Raw genomic sequence first — 14,245 nt, 5'->3', positions numbered from 1 at the left:
CACCGGGTGATGCTTCAAGGTCCAAATCCCCGCCTGTGGCGGGGGCATCCAACGATTCGAAATCTCCTCAGTCCATGCACAGTCAGAATCGCCAAGCCAAGAAAATGAACCATGAGGCATTGCCTTCACATGCTAGTCAGAGCAGCAGCAGTAGCAGCCATCATACTACGGCGTCTACTGTCTCTCCGCAGTCATCGCAGTCGTCTGCTGCCTCAGTCCCGATGAGGTCAATGTTTCCCCAGTTTGATCCGAAACTGCCTTTCAATCAGCAAGTGTATCATCCACAGCTTCCAGATGTCCCACGGCCCGTCAAGTCTTCTCGGAAACCTCCCAAGCTTACCCTGACGACGAATACTGAGATTGACAATGTTCTCGGGCCGAAGACTGTACCTGCGAGTGTGCTCAACTTCCCATCTGAGGCTTTGGAGTCCGAGGAGGTTACCTACTCATCTATGGAGGAACTAAAGATGCTATGGGAAGCAGCCAATGGCCAGGGAATGCGAGATGTTGTTGGAACATTGAACCTACGCATGACAAAGTAAGACTTGATGCCTCCCACATATACATAAATACTAACATTTCCCAGAACAGGACCCGCTACATTTACCCTTGGAAACTCCCAGAACCCATTCTACACACTACAAACATATTCAACCAACGAACTATCCCTAAGCAGATGTGATCCTTCCAGACCAAACCACGACGTACCAATCATGATGATGAGCCTCGAAGACCGCATCCGCCGCGAGCATCCAAACGACGGACTCGTCACCCTCCTCTTCTCTCGACTAGCAGCCATGTTAGCCATAGACCAAGCCGACGAGATCAGCAAACAACACCATCTAACTCGCGCCGAAACAACGGAAGTAGAAACCGATGCACTCAAACGAGCCGCAGCACAAGAGTCCTGTCGCCTCTCCTGGAACCGCCATCGACGACTATACGAGCTACGACACCCCTATCTCTCAAGACAGAACCCGGCCGCTCTTGTTGGCGCCACCGGAATCCCGCTCTCACCCGTGCGATCCCAGTCTTCGGGGATGGTGCACATCACCGTCTCCGCACCGTCAAGCGACGCCTCTCCTCGCCAACCCCCGACCATCATCGTAACTGGCCCCGTCTCTTCAACGGCCGTGGAAGCCTCTCAGCAAGCTGCTAATGCACGCACATCCGTACTCCCCGTCACAGACCTTGACGAGCCACTCGCATCCTTGGATTTCGCCACGAAAACATTGTCGATTTCCCCGGCTGCTGTAATCGCTACTATCCCCTCTCTATACGCCATCGACTCTCTCGTCGCTGCGATGTTAGCAGTCGCGGTCTCAGACGAAGCCACGAACCCCATCCTTGCAGACATGGTTCTCGGATCCCCGAAGTCGTCTAGACCACCGACCTCCCACACTCTCGGACCCTATTCACTGCCCGTCGTCCAGGGTAAACTGATTACGACGGTTGCTGAGCGCGAAGACGCAGCAGAGAGCATGAACCTGGCATCACAGATTAAATCTGCGCAGAAGAAGTCCAAAGAGGCCTCGGGAAAGAAAAGTGGATTCAAATTCTGGAACAAGTCATCTCCCAGACCGCAGGAAAGTAGTCGGAGCACGAAGAAGAATAAGAACAAGCAGATTGTGGTTGAGGAGTTTGATTTGGAGAAGTATGGTCGATATGGGAAGAGTTCGTCGCGAGAGGGGAAGAAGTTGCCTGGAATTACTCGCACTATCTTGCGTATACTGTTCTTTGGCTTGGATATGATTGTGAAGGGGTTGACGGTAATTGTGAAGATATTGGCTTGGGTATTGGTCAATTCAACGCGGTGTGTGACCAGTGAGAAGTTCTGAGCTGGACTTGGGTCTTCATATTCTCTATGTCTTTGGTCAGTTTTGTATTTCTTCTTTTCTATTGAAGGGCTCGGAGGCGATTGGGTTTGTTGTTTGGATTAGGTCTTTAGTTCTACTGTTATACCCAATTTGATAGTTCGAGGTAATGATGCTCGATACCTATATCATTTCTCTTTGACGACATTTTTGGTCTTTTATAAGTTCGGTGGAACCTGTAATTCATGCCTTTGTAAACCCCGTTAGAGGTATTTAAGGCAGTTTCTTTAGGACCGCCACGGTAATGCGGGTTTGGACCTGATTCTTTGAATGTGGACTTTGTTTTACTATCTACTATTCAGCCTCTGCCTTCCTCCATGTTGTCTTTACTAGAAGAACAGCAAATAAAACGAGCCAATGGAGATGCTAGAAATCATATTAACAAAGAACAAGCATGGAGGCCTCCCAGAAAGACTTATATATCGCACTCTGCCACCCACTTTCTCTTCCTTTTCTCTTCTTCAATAATTATGGAATATACGATATAAACACTACGGGCATATCCTTATACTCTTTATACTTATACATCCCCACAGCCTTAAATCTGGAGAAGCCCAACATAGGGCCATTCTATATCCACCCACAGCGTTGTCCCCAAAAACCCTCAAAGTTAAGGACCAACAGCGCTCCATTATATCACTATGTGTGGACCATGGTGGTACCTACACTGAAAAGCGCCCCCGTGACAGCGGGAAGTTATGTCTCTTGGGTCAACTCTTACTCGGTATCCGAGCTGTGCTGTCGTATAATCTATGGGCCTTGAGCATGACATCCTGCCTGAATGAGCATCAAAAGTCTGGTTACCCAAGGGGATTTCGACGCTGGCATGCGCGCCCCTTGTACACCGCCGATAGATGTCTCTACAAGTAGGTGCCGAAGACTACGACGATGCCGCCTTCCTCCGAATCTTCAAACAAATTCCTCTTCGGAGCGCTCGTTGACACAGTACAGCCTTGATCTGTCTCTGTAAGTCGCCAGAGAATTTGAGTATTTTCCATACTTTCGGATTCCCAGACACCAGGCAATCCTTGAATTCTCATTTGCAAAGGAACGGCGAATGGATTGTGCCGCCGTTTTTCGCACTGTCGCTGATCCTATATAGACCAACAGATTGGAGGCCGCATGTTGGACAGTCTAGCTTGGTGGTTCGCTATTCTGCAACATGCACATCATCCATCTACCATCCCGAGATCTGCTACTTGAATCTCTTCCACCACTCAGAATAGGCCAGAACCATACCACCAGCGGTGCAATACACAAGGTGGATTTCGTCGGCAGATTGGTGCCATGGCCAAACTTCGAACGTTCTTCCGACGAGGACGCTGTCCCAGATACCGTCAACAACCCGTTCTGTTCTGGCGTAGGACATGGCACCCGTTATATAAAATACAACTTGGGGACCCGCCCAATTACCAGTCGAACGGACCAACTGCCTACCGCTATCTTCTGCGAGCGGCGATTTTCCAGAAGACCATGGGGAAGACTCCCGGCGTATGGTTGAGTGGGTCAACGATTGATGGCAAGCTTGGTACAGTTGATGCGCAATTATTAAAGAGCTCGCATATCGAAAGAAGGGCGGGAAGAGTTGGTTCTGTGCCTGGACACGAGTTTAAGGGTGATTCCAAAATCAGCAGAGGGAGCCTTATGTCCTTTGCAGGAGCCCCAATTCTGTGGTACTCGGAGAAACAGACTGTCACGAGGCCATCTTAACAGCAGCTCAGTGGTGCGCACTCGACAACCTAAGAATCGACCTAGATTTTGTGGAGTTTAAGCGCCTCGGGAGTCGGAATTTTTATACGAATGTTCGATGTATGGGCGAGCCGTACACATTACCTGTCTACATGCCCTATCCGATCTTTGTCATTTGAAACAATCAATTTGCATGCCTATCCTCACAGTCCAGTATTACAATATCCGGTCCACAAGTGGTCAATTTAGCACCCCCATCGCATCATATCCGGCCCGGAGAACTCAATATCGACTGATCCAGCCCTCCATACAGGTCCCTATCGCTTGAACCTCTTCGCTCGTCGTCCTCGTCCTCGTCGCTCTCCGTCCCCCCCACAAGTGACTCACCCATGCCCCAGGTACGAGTTCAGACATGGAGTGATAAAGGACATGTTGGCTAGCGATTATGATCAACTACATACTTTGGGCCAGGAAGCATAAGATGGTTCAACATGATTCCGGGGGAGGATTCTAGGGGAGGATACCGACCTAGGTAGATGGAGCGAAAGTTTTTATGGCAGCTCCAAATTCACAATACGGGTGCAGATTCTGTTTTTGAGATTGTGTGGATATTCGTCTGTATATTTTGATCGTATACAGGCCGTACATTACTTTAAAGGTGTTTAGATCTCGAAATCCTCTAGAGGATTCCTAGCGTACATGATGCTCCTGAGGATGCTCCTGACGATCCTCCAGAGGATTCATAGCGTACATGATGCTCTTGACGATCACATTATTCCCCTTGAGTGCCTATTGATTATTATGTTCGTTGTATGTTGCATCTGTACAAATTACGCACACTGGAGATGTAAAAGTAAGGTAGCATTCGTAAAAACACTAAAAGAAAGGAATAGAAACCTTACATATTTATGTAGCTAGGTCATTGAATTCTTCGAAATGGCTGTACTTTCGACACCTCTAAGGTTGGACATCACATGCAAATGTCGATGTAGCCGTAACTCTCTTGATTTGGCCACAATTGACCGGTAAATCCCCTTCTTTTAGACGTTGAAGATTGATGAAACGGAAAAATGAGGCCCTCCCTTGATCTTTCAATCCAACATTCCTCCGAGTATAAGGGACCTAGGGATACACCAGGAACGCCACAGGGACGTGGCATCTGGCACATTCTTCTATCATTCCAATACAAGTAGCAGAGGATCAAGCGTTTGTGGTCTCGTAGGAGTCCAATCAAAATACCACTTGAAGCTTATCTCTTAAGACAAGCACCGTCACTATATCGGGAACTATCCACCGTCAGATTCCTGGACGTCACAAACTCCATTCACCCCTCAGCAGGGATGAAGGGATGTGATGTCAAAGCAAATGTTTACTCTGACAAGAGAATCCAATTGTACATAAAAGCACAGAGTATTTCTCGACCCGGCCGGCCGTCTGTCCATAGCTTGTTCTATTATATACTAGACATCGCTCTCGTACCACTCCAAGCCAACAAACACCTCTTCTCCAAGAACAACACAACAAATCAAGAATGCGCTACTTCATCACCTCACTCCTCGCCGTAGGCGCCCTAGCCCAATCAACCGAGGACTACCTCAAATGCGCCGTAAGAACCCCAACCCAACCCTTAAACCACCAAAACAAACGCTAACAACCTCCAGAGCGCCGCAATCGGCAACATCGACACATCAGCCTTCACAAGCTGCAAAGACAAGACCTCCCAAGAATGCTTCTGTGCCAACAAATCCGCCCTGGAAACCCTAACAACCTCATCCGACCCCGCCTGCACCGGCCTCGACCTAAGCACCCTAGCATCCACCCTCTGCGATTCCGACACCGACTCCGACACCGACGAACCCGAACCAGCCAGACACGCAAGCAGACCCATGCAACCAGCCAACAAGCGCGCGGAGGCTGCTCCGCACGTCGTCTACGTAACCGAGACACGCACAGACTGCAGCTGCAAGAACACGCCTGTCCCCGAGAGACCCCTGCATATCTCGCAGATTCCCGTCGATATCCCGGCGTCGAGTAGTATGGCTTCTATGGCATCTTCGACGCCTGGTCGTGGACATGGTTTGATGGGTGGTGCGGCTTCGTCGTCGTTTGGTTCAAAAATTTCTGGGCCGACTTCTTCGGCTGTGCCTTCTGGCGTTGATCCGACGCGTTTCTCGCCTTTCCAGGGGGCTGCCGTGGCGGGTGCTGAGGTGCATGGGGGTGTTGCCGGGCTTGGGGTTGCGGCTGTTATGGCTGTTATGGTTGCTTTGTAAGTTTGACTGAGTATCTGTTTGAGGGTTTGGTTTGGGAGGGTGATTCTAGGTTCACTTCGGTATTGGGTTCAGTAGTTTATATTGGAATATTCTCTTGGAGATTGGAATTTCAGATAGTTTTGATTGAGTGATAATGATACATGAAACATGGTTGCAATGATATTGGTCGTGAAGTATCTTCAATTAATTAACGTGCACCAATTTGTGTTGATCATTCGTAACAGCGATAAAAACACGGATAAAGATTCCGCCTGTGGACAGAGATTGAACCATTGCGGTCGAACTTCAAGACCCTTGCGTTGCGTCCAGGGAACCTAAGCATGGACCGCCTGCTGAACCTTAGGGTAAAGCTGCACCAGCTTGTAGTAGATATCCGGGTGGTCATTGATCATGACCTGGGGATCCCAGGCCATAGCCACGAAGATAGTCTCGACGCCACTACCAATAGGAGTCATGAATATCTGGCAGATCTGCAAACCAATCAAGAAAGCGAAAGCCATGATGACGGCAGTGAAGTTACCATCCCGGTTGTACGCGGGGTTGGTGAACTGCAGATAGAGATAGGACAACAGCGCACAGACATAGGCGACAAAAGTCGAGCCCATAGTCAACACCGGACCCATCAGGCAGTCTTGCACGAGCGCATCAATTCCGCGATCACGCATCATAGCCCAGGTATCCTTCGCAGCAGGGATATAAGCCTTTCCGTACAACGCGATGTGACAGAACGCGTAGCGGTTGAAAAGGGTAACGAGCCAGTCCAGCAGCGAGATGAAACATCCCAAAATCCAAATGAAGATACTGCTGACCAAGTTACCCTCCGCAGCCTCATGTCGCTGCGCGATCGAGCACGCCTGCCGCAACATGTTGATGAACGCGATGATCAGACTGCCGAAACTGATACTGCCGAAGGAGTATGTAGTCGCGCGACGGAAGGCACCACGGGTTGAGCCCTTGGGCATGCCGCCGGCGGACTTGCTGAAGAAGTACCAGGAGCCGTAGACACCCGCGACGGTGGTGTGCACGGTGTTCTTGATCCACTCACTGACCCAGTACATGGCGAAGGTCGCGTAGACGACAAGGCCGATGACCTTGGCTCTGCTGCAGCCGCCATTCGCGCACGATGGGTTGATGCCGCTGGAATCGGGCTCGTAGGCTACGTAGATCGAGACCATAGTGACGGAGAACCAAGCAGCGAAAGCGACTGTGACGATTCCGCCTATCGCGCTGACTAGGAAGATGTGTCCGTAGCCGCGGGCTACGTCCATGGCGGTCTGGAGCATAAAGGCAGTGAAGGGGATACGCGGGATCCAGCTGATGAAACAGATGATTGCGAAGACGCCGAAGAGGAGGAACACAATGCCACCTCCGTATTGCTTGCGCGCGATGTAGTAGATTCCCGTTGCGAGGGCGAAAACGATGTTGAGAATGCCGGTCGCCCAGATGAAGGTCTTGGTGAAGTGTCTTGCACCCATGAAATAGAGGAAAGATAAGACTAGGGCGACGACGAGGACGAAGACGAATAGAACGAGGGTGTTGGTGTCCAGGGAGAAATCATTGGCCGAGTCGTAGATTCCTCCTCCATTGAAGCCTTTGTCGGTGGCATACTTGTGGATGGTAAGTCCTGACACGGCGACATAGCCGAGGAAGACAGCGATCAACTGTGTAACAAGTCAGTTTTGAAGGGAGTTGTGAGTGCGACACGGCCAAACTTACCAAGAGACCTGCCCACAGATCATTCCACTTGGGCTTCTCGATCTTGAACGCCTGGTCAAAGCTATATCCGGACTCTGGGACATTTTGATAGTACTGCGGCGCTGGTTTGGGCTCAGGTGGAGGTTGCTGATAGGTAGGCTGCTGGTAATTCGGCTGCGGGTAATTTGGCTGTGGGTATGGCGCAGGCGGAGCATTTGGCTGTTGATAGTTCCCATAGTTGGGCTGGGGCTGGCCCTGAGGGAGGCCCTCGTTATAATAGCTGGCAGCCTGTCCACTCATGTCTGTGAAGCTGAGAGAAGGGGAAAATACCAAAAAGGAAAAAGACAAAAAAGGGGAAGCAAGGGTTTTTAGACTGGTGACGACATGGAACCAAAACAGCCGGAAATCTTCGATCGGGAACTCAAATGAGCCCTTGGAGCAGCCCTACCTGGGATCGCCGATCGAACCTAAGGATCCACTCAAGGCACTAAGAAAGGCGCTAGTAAGTTTCAGACATGTTTTTCTATCTTCCAACTGGTTTAGCGCAATTCTTCTCATAGTACTAAGTTGGAAGGATTCGATCCCCTCTTTATATATGGTGTGACGAACTGATTTCATTCAGATTCCAAGCAAGAGGACATATGTATACCATGTGGAATGCATATGTACAATGGAAACCCAAAATGCAGCTTGGACCGGAAATTGGTAAGAGCGGGTGGGGAGAGAATTCGGTACCATATTTTATATGATATCAAATTTGTAGATAGGATCTCTGATTGTTGTCTATTTAGGAACATAACTCTCCGAGTTCCTTAATTACCTGTTGTATCCTGAATATACCGATTCTTTATCCCTTATATCTCAGTCCTACAACCTTATCAACTCTCAATTTATACTGAAAGAGGACATGTCCAAATCAAGTCAACCTCTCCATCAGAAATATGTAGGAAATTTGCAAAGCCAAACAAGGGGCTTAAACGACGAATCATAGTTTGCCAGCTTTTGTCTTGTAATATTCAAGTTATCTCCTGGTATCCTGGTATTACAGCCCTATAGGGATACTGCCGAAACTGCCCAGGATGACTTGAAATTCGAGAATTGCCAAGTCTGTTGCCTGCTTGGCACAGAACTTAGATGCGTTTGTAATTTCCAAGGTTATATGTACAAATGCAAGAAAATAAATGCCATAAATGCTCGATTCCCCCCCCATTTCGCCCTTCGAAGCCAAGACGCCTATAATGCAGACAACTGCCCTCGCTAAACCACATCGACTTCACAATTACGATTACGGGCATTAAGGAGATAACCCAAAGGGCCCCCTGTCTGAGAACGACGCCCAACAGACATGAACTCCGGGATGATCATTCGCTTATCGAAATGCATGCTGTTTCAAGTGACGCCAGGAACCGACGACCCGGTGCTCGAGGCCCGGTATTGGTGTGCGGCTTCGGCCGGTGAAGTCATCCGTCCCAGAATGGAGTTGACCTTTACCGAAGGCTACTGATCGTCGCAGCTTCTCTTCGCGGACAGCCGTCCGGCGTTGAGCTCGAAGTTCCTCAATACGACCTTGTCCGACGCGGTTTCGACGCACGAAACATTCATCCATCAACGTGTTGGCATCCAGCAGTTTTTTAGGGATGGTTTGGACGATCTGGAATGCCTCCATGGGGTCTGTCACGCCGAGTATGTCCTTCTCGCACGCTTTGAAGATTGCCAAAGACACTCGGAAGAAAGTCTTGGAGCCCTCATAGAAGAAAACATCCCAAACTCGGAGAGTGGTTTCTAGAGGTAAACTCCCGATAAAGACCGACATAAGCCAGTTAGTCAGTCCCAGGGTTATGTCCGGCAGGCGAGAGTTCACTGTCAAAGGAGGCATTTTGCCCCGTCCGGACGGTGTTCCTCCCATGGAAGCGATCTTGGAATAGATACCCGGCATGGAGTCCCTGAGCAGGACCATGAGAATCCAGAGGTCAATGTTGGCACCTTCCAGACTGATTTCATGGGTTCCAGGCAAGTAGTCTGCGGCAATGATATGCAGCATCCAGAATGCCTTTTCCTCGGGGAGGAAAAGAAGGAGCATTCCCGTGATGAAATTCAGAGACTGGGTATATCCGATTTTCGGGTTATGCAGGGCATAAGCATACAGAACCCGGCGTAGAGATTGGATCATCTGCGTCTCAGTCGTGACATTAGAATAGTTCGGATTGCTGCTACCAGAAGGTTCTGCTTGCTGGCTGACCTCCGGTTTGAAATGGAGGTTGTCAGGAAATGTGCGGTGGAGATCACGCTCGATGTGCTCCTTGTCGTCGTTACTCGGTGAGCTCATGGCCTTCGCAACAAGTTCATCATACTGGCCAATGTTCCGGTTCAAAAGCTCGTACCCGCCGGCATAATAGAACCAAGCTGCACCTCGGAACTCGGGAGGAATTCCTTTGCGAACAAATCGTTTGACCTTCGAAGACTGCGGCGGGAATGTTGTGGGTTTTGACGTGGGTAGCCCGTGCTCCTTGAGCAATTCACACCATTTGGCTCTCCGCTGCTTCACATGGTTGGAGTAGGACCCTTTCCATGCCTCGTATTCATCCAGGCTTACATATTGCGTAGCTTTGCGAAATCCGTAATCGTCTCGAGCTCCGTTTCCAGAGCGGAGTTCTGGCGGCACCAACCCCGGAATAAACACTTTCCTCGAGGGCTGTCGTTGGTGTACAGGATTCACTTCAGACACCTCAGCTACCGGCGATGCGGAGGGAGTGGGATCGCGCGGAGAGTCTGGAATAGCAGGGTCTGATGGGTCTGGTTCCGGTGGATCTTCTGGCTGTCCAGGTTCCAACGGTGTGGATTCTGGCGGGGATTCTGGGAGTATGGGCGGTATGGGTGTGGGTTCGGAATAAGTCGAGTTTGGCAAAAACAACGAGTCTAGCCTTTTATCTTGCGGCGTGGGAAATTCTGGCATCGAGGGTATCGGCGGAACGTCGCCCAGCGACGGAAATTCTAGTGGGTGTACTTCATGTAGGTGTGAATCGCGTGATGGCGGGGGTGTCACTGATGGCGCTTTACTCCCTGCATGGGATTTCGGCGATCCAGGCTCTTCAGTCACGTCGCTGAAGCCATCAAGATACATGGAAATCGCGTCTTCGACACTCATCCCATTATCCATCCCATAAGGCGCGTCGGGGGTATCTGGTGAAAGATCGGTGATCGAGCTGCTCTTGGTTAGGACACTGCTGCGCTCTGTTCCGCTTTGTTGTTCAATGCTTGAGCGCCAGGTTTCGGACGAATTGACGCTTGGTCGGGGAGGATTTTCATCGGGTCCGTTTGTTGGGAAGTGTGACATGGGGTGTCCCTGGGGGCTCAAATCCTGTGGGCGGCGCTCGATGGATTCCTGCGTCCTTGGCCGTCTATTATTCAACCTAGATGTTGACATAGATATCCGGAGCCCGCCTCGCGCAGGAACAGCTTTTCGATGCGGCCGTTCGAAGTCATCTCGCGCATGCCAGTTCGGAGGATGGGTTTCAGGTGGTGTGGCGTAGAGTCGAGGGCGACCGGTAGGTCTAGGAGTTTTCCATTCGCTCCTCGTACCATGCGAGGGGCCATGGTGTGGCGGAGTAGGCGGCCACGGATATTGATGAGGATTGTGATGCCGCGGCAGAGGCGAACGCGATCGCTGGCGAGGTGCAGAGTGGGGAGAGTGAGGTGAGGATCTCGGGTCGGAATTTGCGGTTCGCGCGCGTGGATCGACTAAAGATGCCAATCGGGGTGGGTAAGGGCCCCTGTGCCGGCCAGGAAGGTCGAAATCAGCCGAGGGAGGCGGATATCGAGGATTCACGTTTTCTGTGACCATGGCCACGATTTCGCACCGAGTTCACGCTGGACATTTGTTATCGCTGAAGGAGAGCTATCGATTGATAACCATAAAGATCCGGGCCGGAAGAAAGGGATCACAACAAAAGAGAGTGCCGAGGGGCTAGAGAAATGAATGCCGAATTTGGAGAAACGAGAGACAATAGCTGAGAGACCAAATTGGGAGACAGCCTGCCAGAGGACAGTGGAAAAAGGAAAAGTGAAACAGGCGCAGTTGAAGCAAAATCAACAAAGCCCTGATCAGGTTAGTGTCAGGTGACGTAACATGGACAAAGGGGTTCAACTACAAAGTAGAAAGTACTTAGTTATTCATATGAAGTGGATTGTCCGTTGGATATTCTACTCTATTTGTATTTAATTATTGTCTATAACATTCGCATTGTGGCCTTTGTATTAAAAAAAATGGATAGATCAAAAATTCGAGTGTCGATCAGGAACTCTGGACTTTTATAGTCACATATTACACATATTATATATGCACATCATACGTTTTTCTATATTTTGTGGTTAATTATTTTATTCCTACAGAGGCTACCTAGGTAGATATAATGCCAATATCTAAGGAAAATAATCTCTAGCAGGGAATATAGAAGGCTTCAACAAGCCTACCAAAAAGGACATCCATGAGAACCGCAGACGGAGTACAACATAAGCGATTGACTATTCTTCCACCTCACTGCATAGCCCCTGAATCCTAGACCAATTAAATATGTCAATTAATATTTGAGCTTCCCCTCTCAACTCCCAATGCATCCCGAGAGGTCTACACATGGCCGTGAAATGTGGTAAGCCCGAACCCTTCCGTTTTCGGATAAATGTCAACTGTCAACTTATTTCAATTCGAGCTCATATTGATGTTTTCGTATTCATTTCGAGAGTTTATTGCTCGAAATATCTCCCCGGAATAAGGCATGATTTACCAACGGGATTTATGTATATGTGCTAGGGGGAGCTGCAGCTGCTGCATTATACTATTGACCAGTACCACCAGCAATGATCCCAATATGGCCATTGTCGACCCGGCGACCAAGCAATCTGTATCTTACATCCGTCCCACTAGCTGGGCAGATGTAAGTATTGTTTTCTAATCCCCCGCATGTTGTGAAACCGTCACTCACTAGCGTGTTCTTTTAGGGTCTCCGAGGAATTGCCGCGCTTTTTGTGGTCGCTAGCCATACCTGTCTCTCGTTTGCGACATATCTGATCCCGCCGTCCTTCGCGGAAACTGGAAAGTCTATTTTGTTTCAGCGTCCATTTTTTAGACTCGTCATACAGGGCCAGGCCTGGGTAGCCATCTTCCTGGTGTTACTCGGGTTCGTGAATGCCCTAAAGCCGCTCCAGCTAGCCAGACGAGGAGCTACGGCCGATGCTCTTGCTGCGCTCTCAACAGGCGCCTTCCGGCGCAAGTGGAGACTGGTCTTCCCCGCTGCTCTGATGACAACTTTAGCTTGGCTTTTGTGTCAGTTCGGTGTCTTCCAGTTGGGTAGAAGGGTAGACGCATACTGGCTGAGATCGACAAGTCCGCAACGAAGCCCATCTTTGGGCGCTGCCGTCATAGATCTAATTCGACAGATAGCGGGAACTTGGCTGTACGGGGAAAATGCCTACGACCAACCTCAATGGGCACTACTACCCCTTTTCCGTGGCTCACTATATGTATTCATGACATTGCTGGCTTTGGTAAATACCACGCCACTTTTCCGCTTCTGTGCGCAAATGGTCCTATACACCTACAGCTGGGCAACCCTAGATGGTATGTTTCGGATAATCTCACAATACATAATACACCCCTGATAATTTCTCACAGGTACTGTTGGAACAAATATTTTCGCTGGCATGATACTAGCGGAACTATCATTCTACAACCTGACAGCGCTCCGGCCGCGCCTGATCTTCAAAATCCTACCATACGGCCTCGTCACACTTGGCCTCTACATCTGCTCGTACCCCGATCAATACGCCGACCAAACCGCATGGTCTTCCCAGCTCGCATGCCTTGCCGAAATCATTTTCCCAAAGGATGCCAACGTCAGCCGCTACTACGCCAGTCTCGGGGCGCAGATGATATGTCTCGGCGTGATGCTTTCTCCCTCCATGCGACGGATGCTCTCCCACCCCGTGCTTCTGTGGTTCGGGTCGATCAGCTTCCCGCTGTATCTCGTCCACGGACCGCTAATGCGATCTGTTTTGGTATATCTTCTGTATCTGCCCATGGCAATTGGCTTCGAGCCGGCCTTAAGAGCAGATGGAACGCCCGACCCGGAGTCCTATATTCCAACGCCGACCCCATTCCGGCTTGGGGTTATTCTCGTTATATTTTTTGCGTTCTTGCTATATGTTGTCCAGCAGTGGGCGAAACATATAGAACCGAAGATGGGTGCACTTACGGCTGCGCTTGAGAGATTCTCCCGTTCATGGGGTAAGAATGCGGTGTGGACTTCAAAGGAGAAGGATGAGATGTTGCCTGTTGCATCTGTTCGTGAGTTAAATATATAGTCTCTTCATTGGGATTGGTGTTTGGGAGCTGGCATTTGGACTTATAGAGCTATGGCATTATGTATAAATTGAACTTGTTTGTGTTTGATGTCTTTTCGTAAACTTCGAGCAGCGGATAATTATCCTTGAAAAAGAACATCGCTCCCAGTGTCTTCGGCTTACGTGTCTGGAATCTAGACTTAGAGTCATTCTCGATCTCGAGTCAAGGTTTGCACAAACAAGTCGACATCCTACTATGATATCTGAGAGTATTATCCTTGGATCAGCACTATCACCCCATCCGGTAAGAACGCACCACCGTGGAGGATATTTTGTTTTGAGACAGAATAAGAAGTGAACGTGATGGGCGGGATGATTGTA

At 49.7% G+C, this 14,245-nt stretch overlaps 5 protein-coding genes across 5 annotated transcripts; 3 read left to right on the top strand and 2 right to left on the bottom strand.

Annotated features, from left to right (window-relative positions):
• Positions 1-74: 74 nt before the first annotated feature.
• On the top strand, positions 75-1,838 carry N7519_011622 (uncharacterized protein; the record flags this gene model as incomplete). Its single annotated transcript, XM_057298395.1, has 2 exons — positions 75-538; positions 587-1,838. 2 exons carry the CDS (start codon positions 75-77, stop codon positions 1,836-1,838), a joined length of 1,716 nt encoding a protein of 571 aa, XP_057146277.1.
• A 3,256-nt stretch (positions 1,839-5,094) lies between these two features.
• N7519_011621 (uncharacterized protein) lies at positions 5,095-5,833 on the top strand (the record flags this gene model as incomplete). Its single annotated transcript, XM_057298394.1, has 2 exons — positions 5,095-5,169; positions 5,225-5,833. The coding sequence occupies 2 exons, from the start codon at positions 5,095-5,097 to the stop codon at positions 5,831-5,833; spliced, it is 684 nt and encodes a 227-aa protein (XP_057146276.1).
• A 314-nt stretch (positions 5,834-6,147) lies between these two features.
• N7519_011620 (choline transporter-like family protein) lies at positions 6,148-7,828 on the bottom strand (the record flags this gene model as incomplete). The annotated part of the gene is made up of 2 exons (XM_057298393.1): positions 6,148-7,494; positions 7,550-7,828. 2 exons carry the CDS (start codon positions 7,826-7,828, stop codon positions 6,148-6,150), a joined length of 1,626 nt encoding a protein of 541 aa, XP_057146275.1.
• Positions 7,829-8,897: 1,069 nt separating this feature from the next.
• Positions 8,898-11,369, bottom strand: N7519_011619 (putative GTPase activating protein (Gyp3); the record flags this gene model as incomplete). The annotated part of the gene is made up of 1 exon (XM_057298392.1): positions 8,898-11,369. One exon carries the CDS (start codon positions 11,367-11,369, stop codon positions 8,898-8,900), a length of 2,472 nt encoding a protein of 823 aa, XP_057146274.1.
• Positions 11,370-12,300: 931 nt separating this feature from the next.
• Positions 12,301-13,885, top strand: N7519_011618 (uncharacterized protein; the record flags this gene model as incomplete). Its single annotated transcript, XM_057298391.1, has 3 exons — positions 12,301-12,459; positions 12,524-13,142; positions 13,197-13,885. The coding sequence occupies 3 exons, from the start codon at positions 12,301-12,303 to the stop codon at positions 13,883-13,885; spliced, it is 1,467 nt and encodes a 488-aa protein (XP_057146273.1).
• Positions 13,886-14,245: the final 360 nt, after the last annotated feature.

Source organism: Penicillium mononematosum (assembly GCF_028829835.1).
Source record: "Penicillium mononematosum strain IBT 11891 chromosome Unknown utg000005l:1.0-9366267.0:1.0-9372171.0, whole genome shotgun sequence".
NCBI lineage: Eukaryota > Fungi > Ascomycota > Eurotiomycetes > Eurotiales > Aspergillaceae > Penicillium > Penicillium mononematosum.
This window is presented reverse-complemented; position numbering and strand designations above follow the sequence as displayed.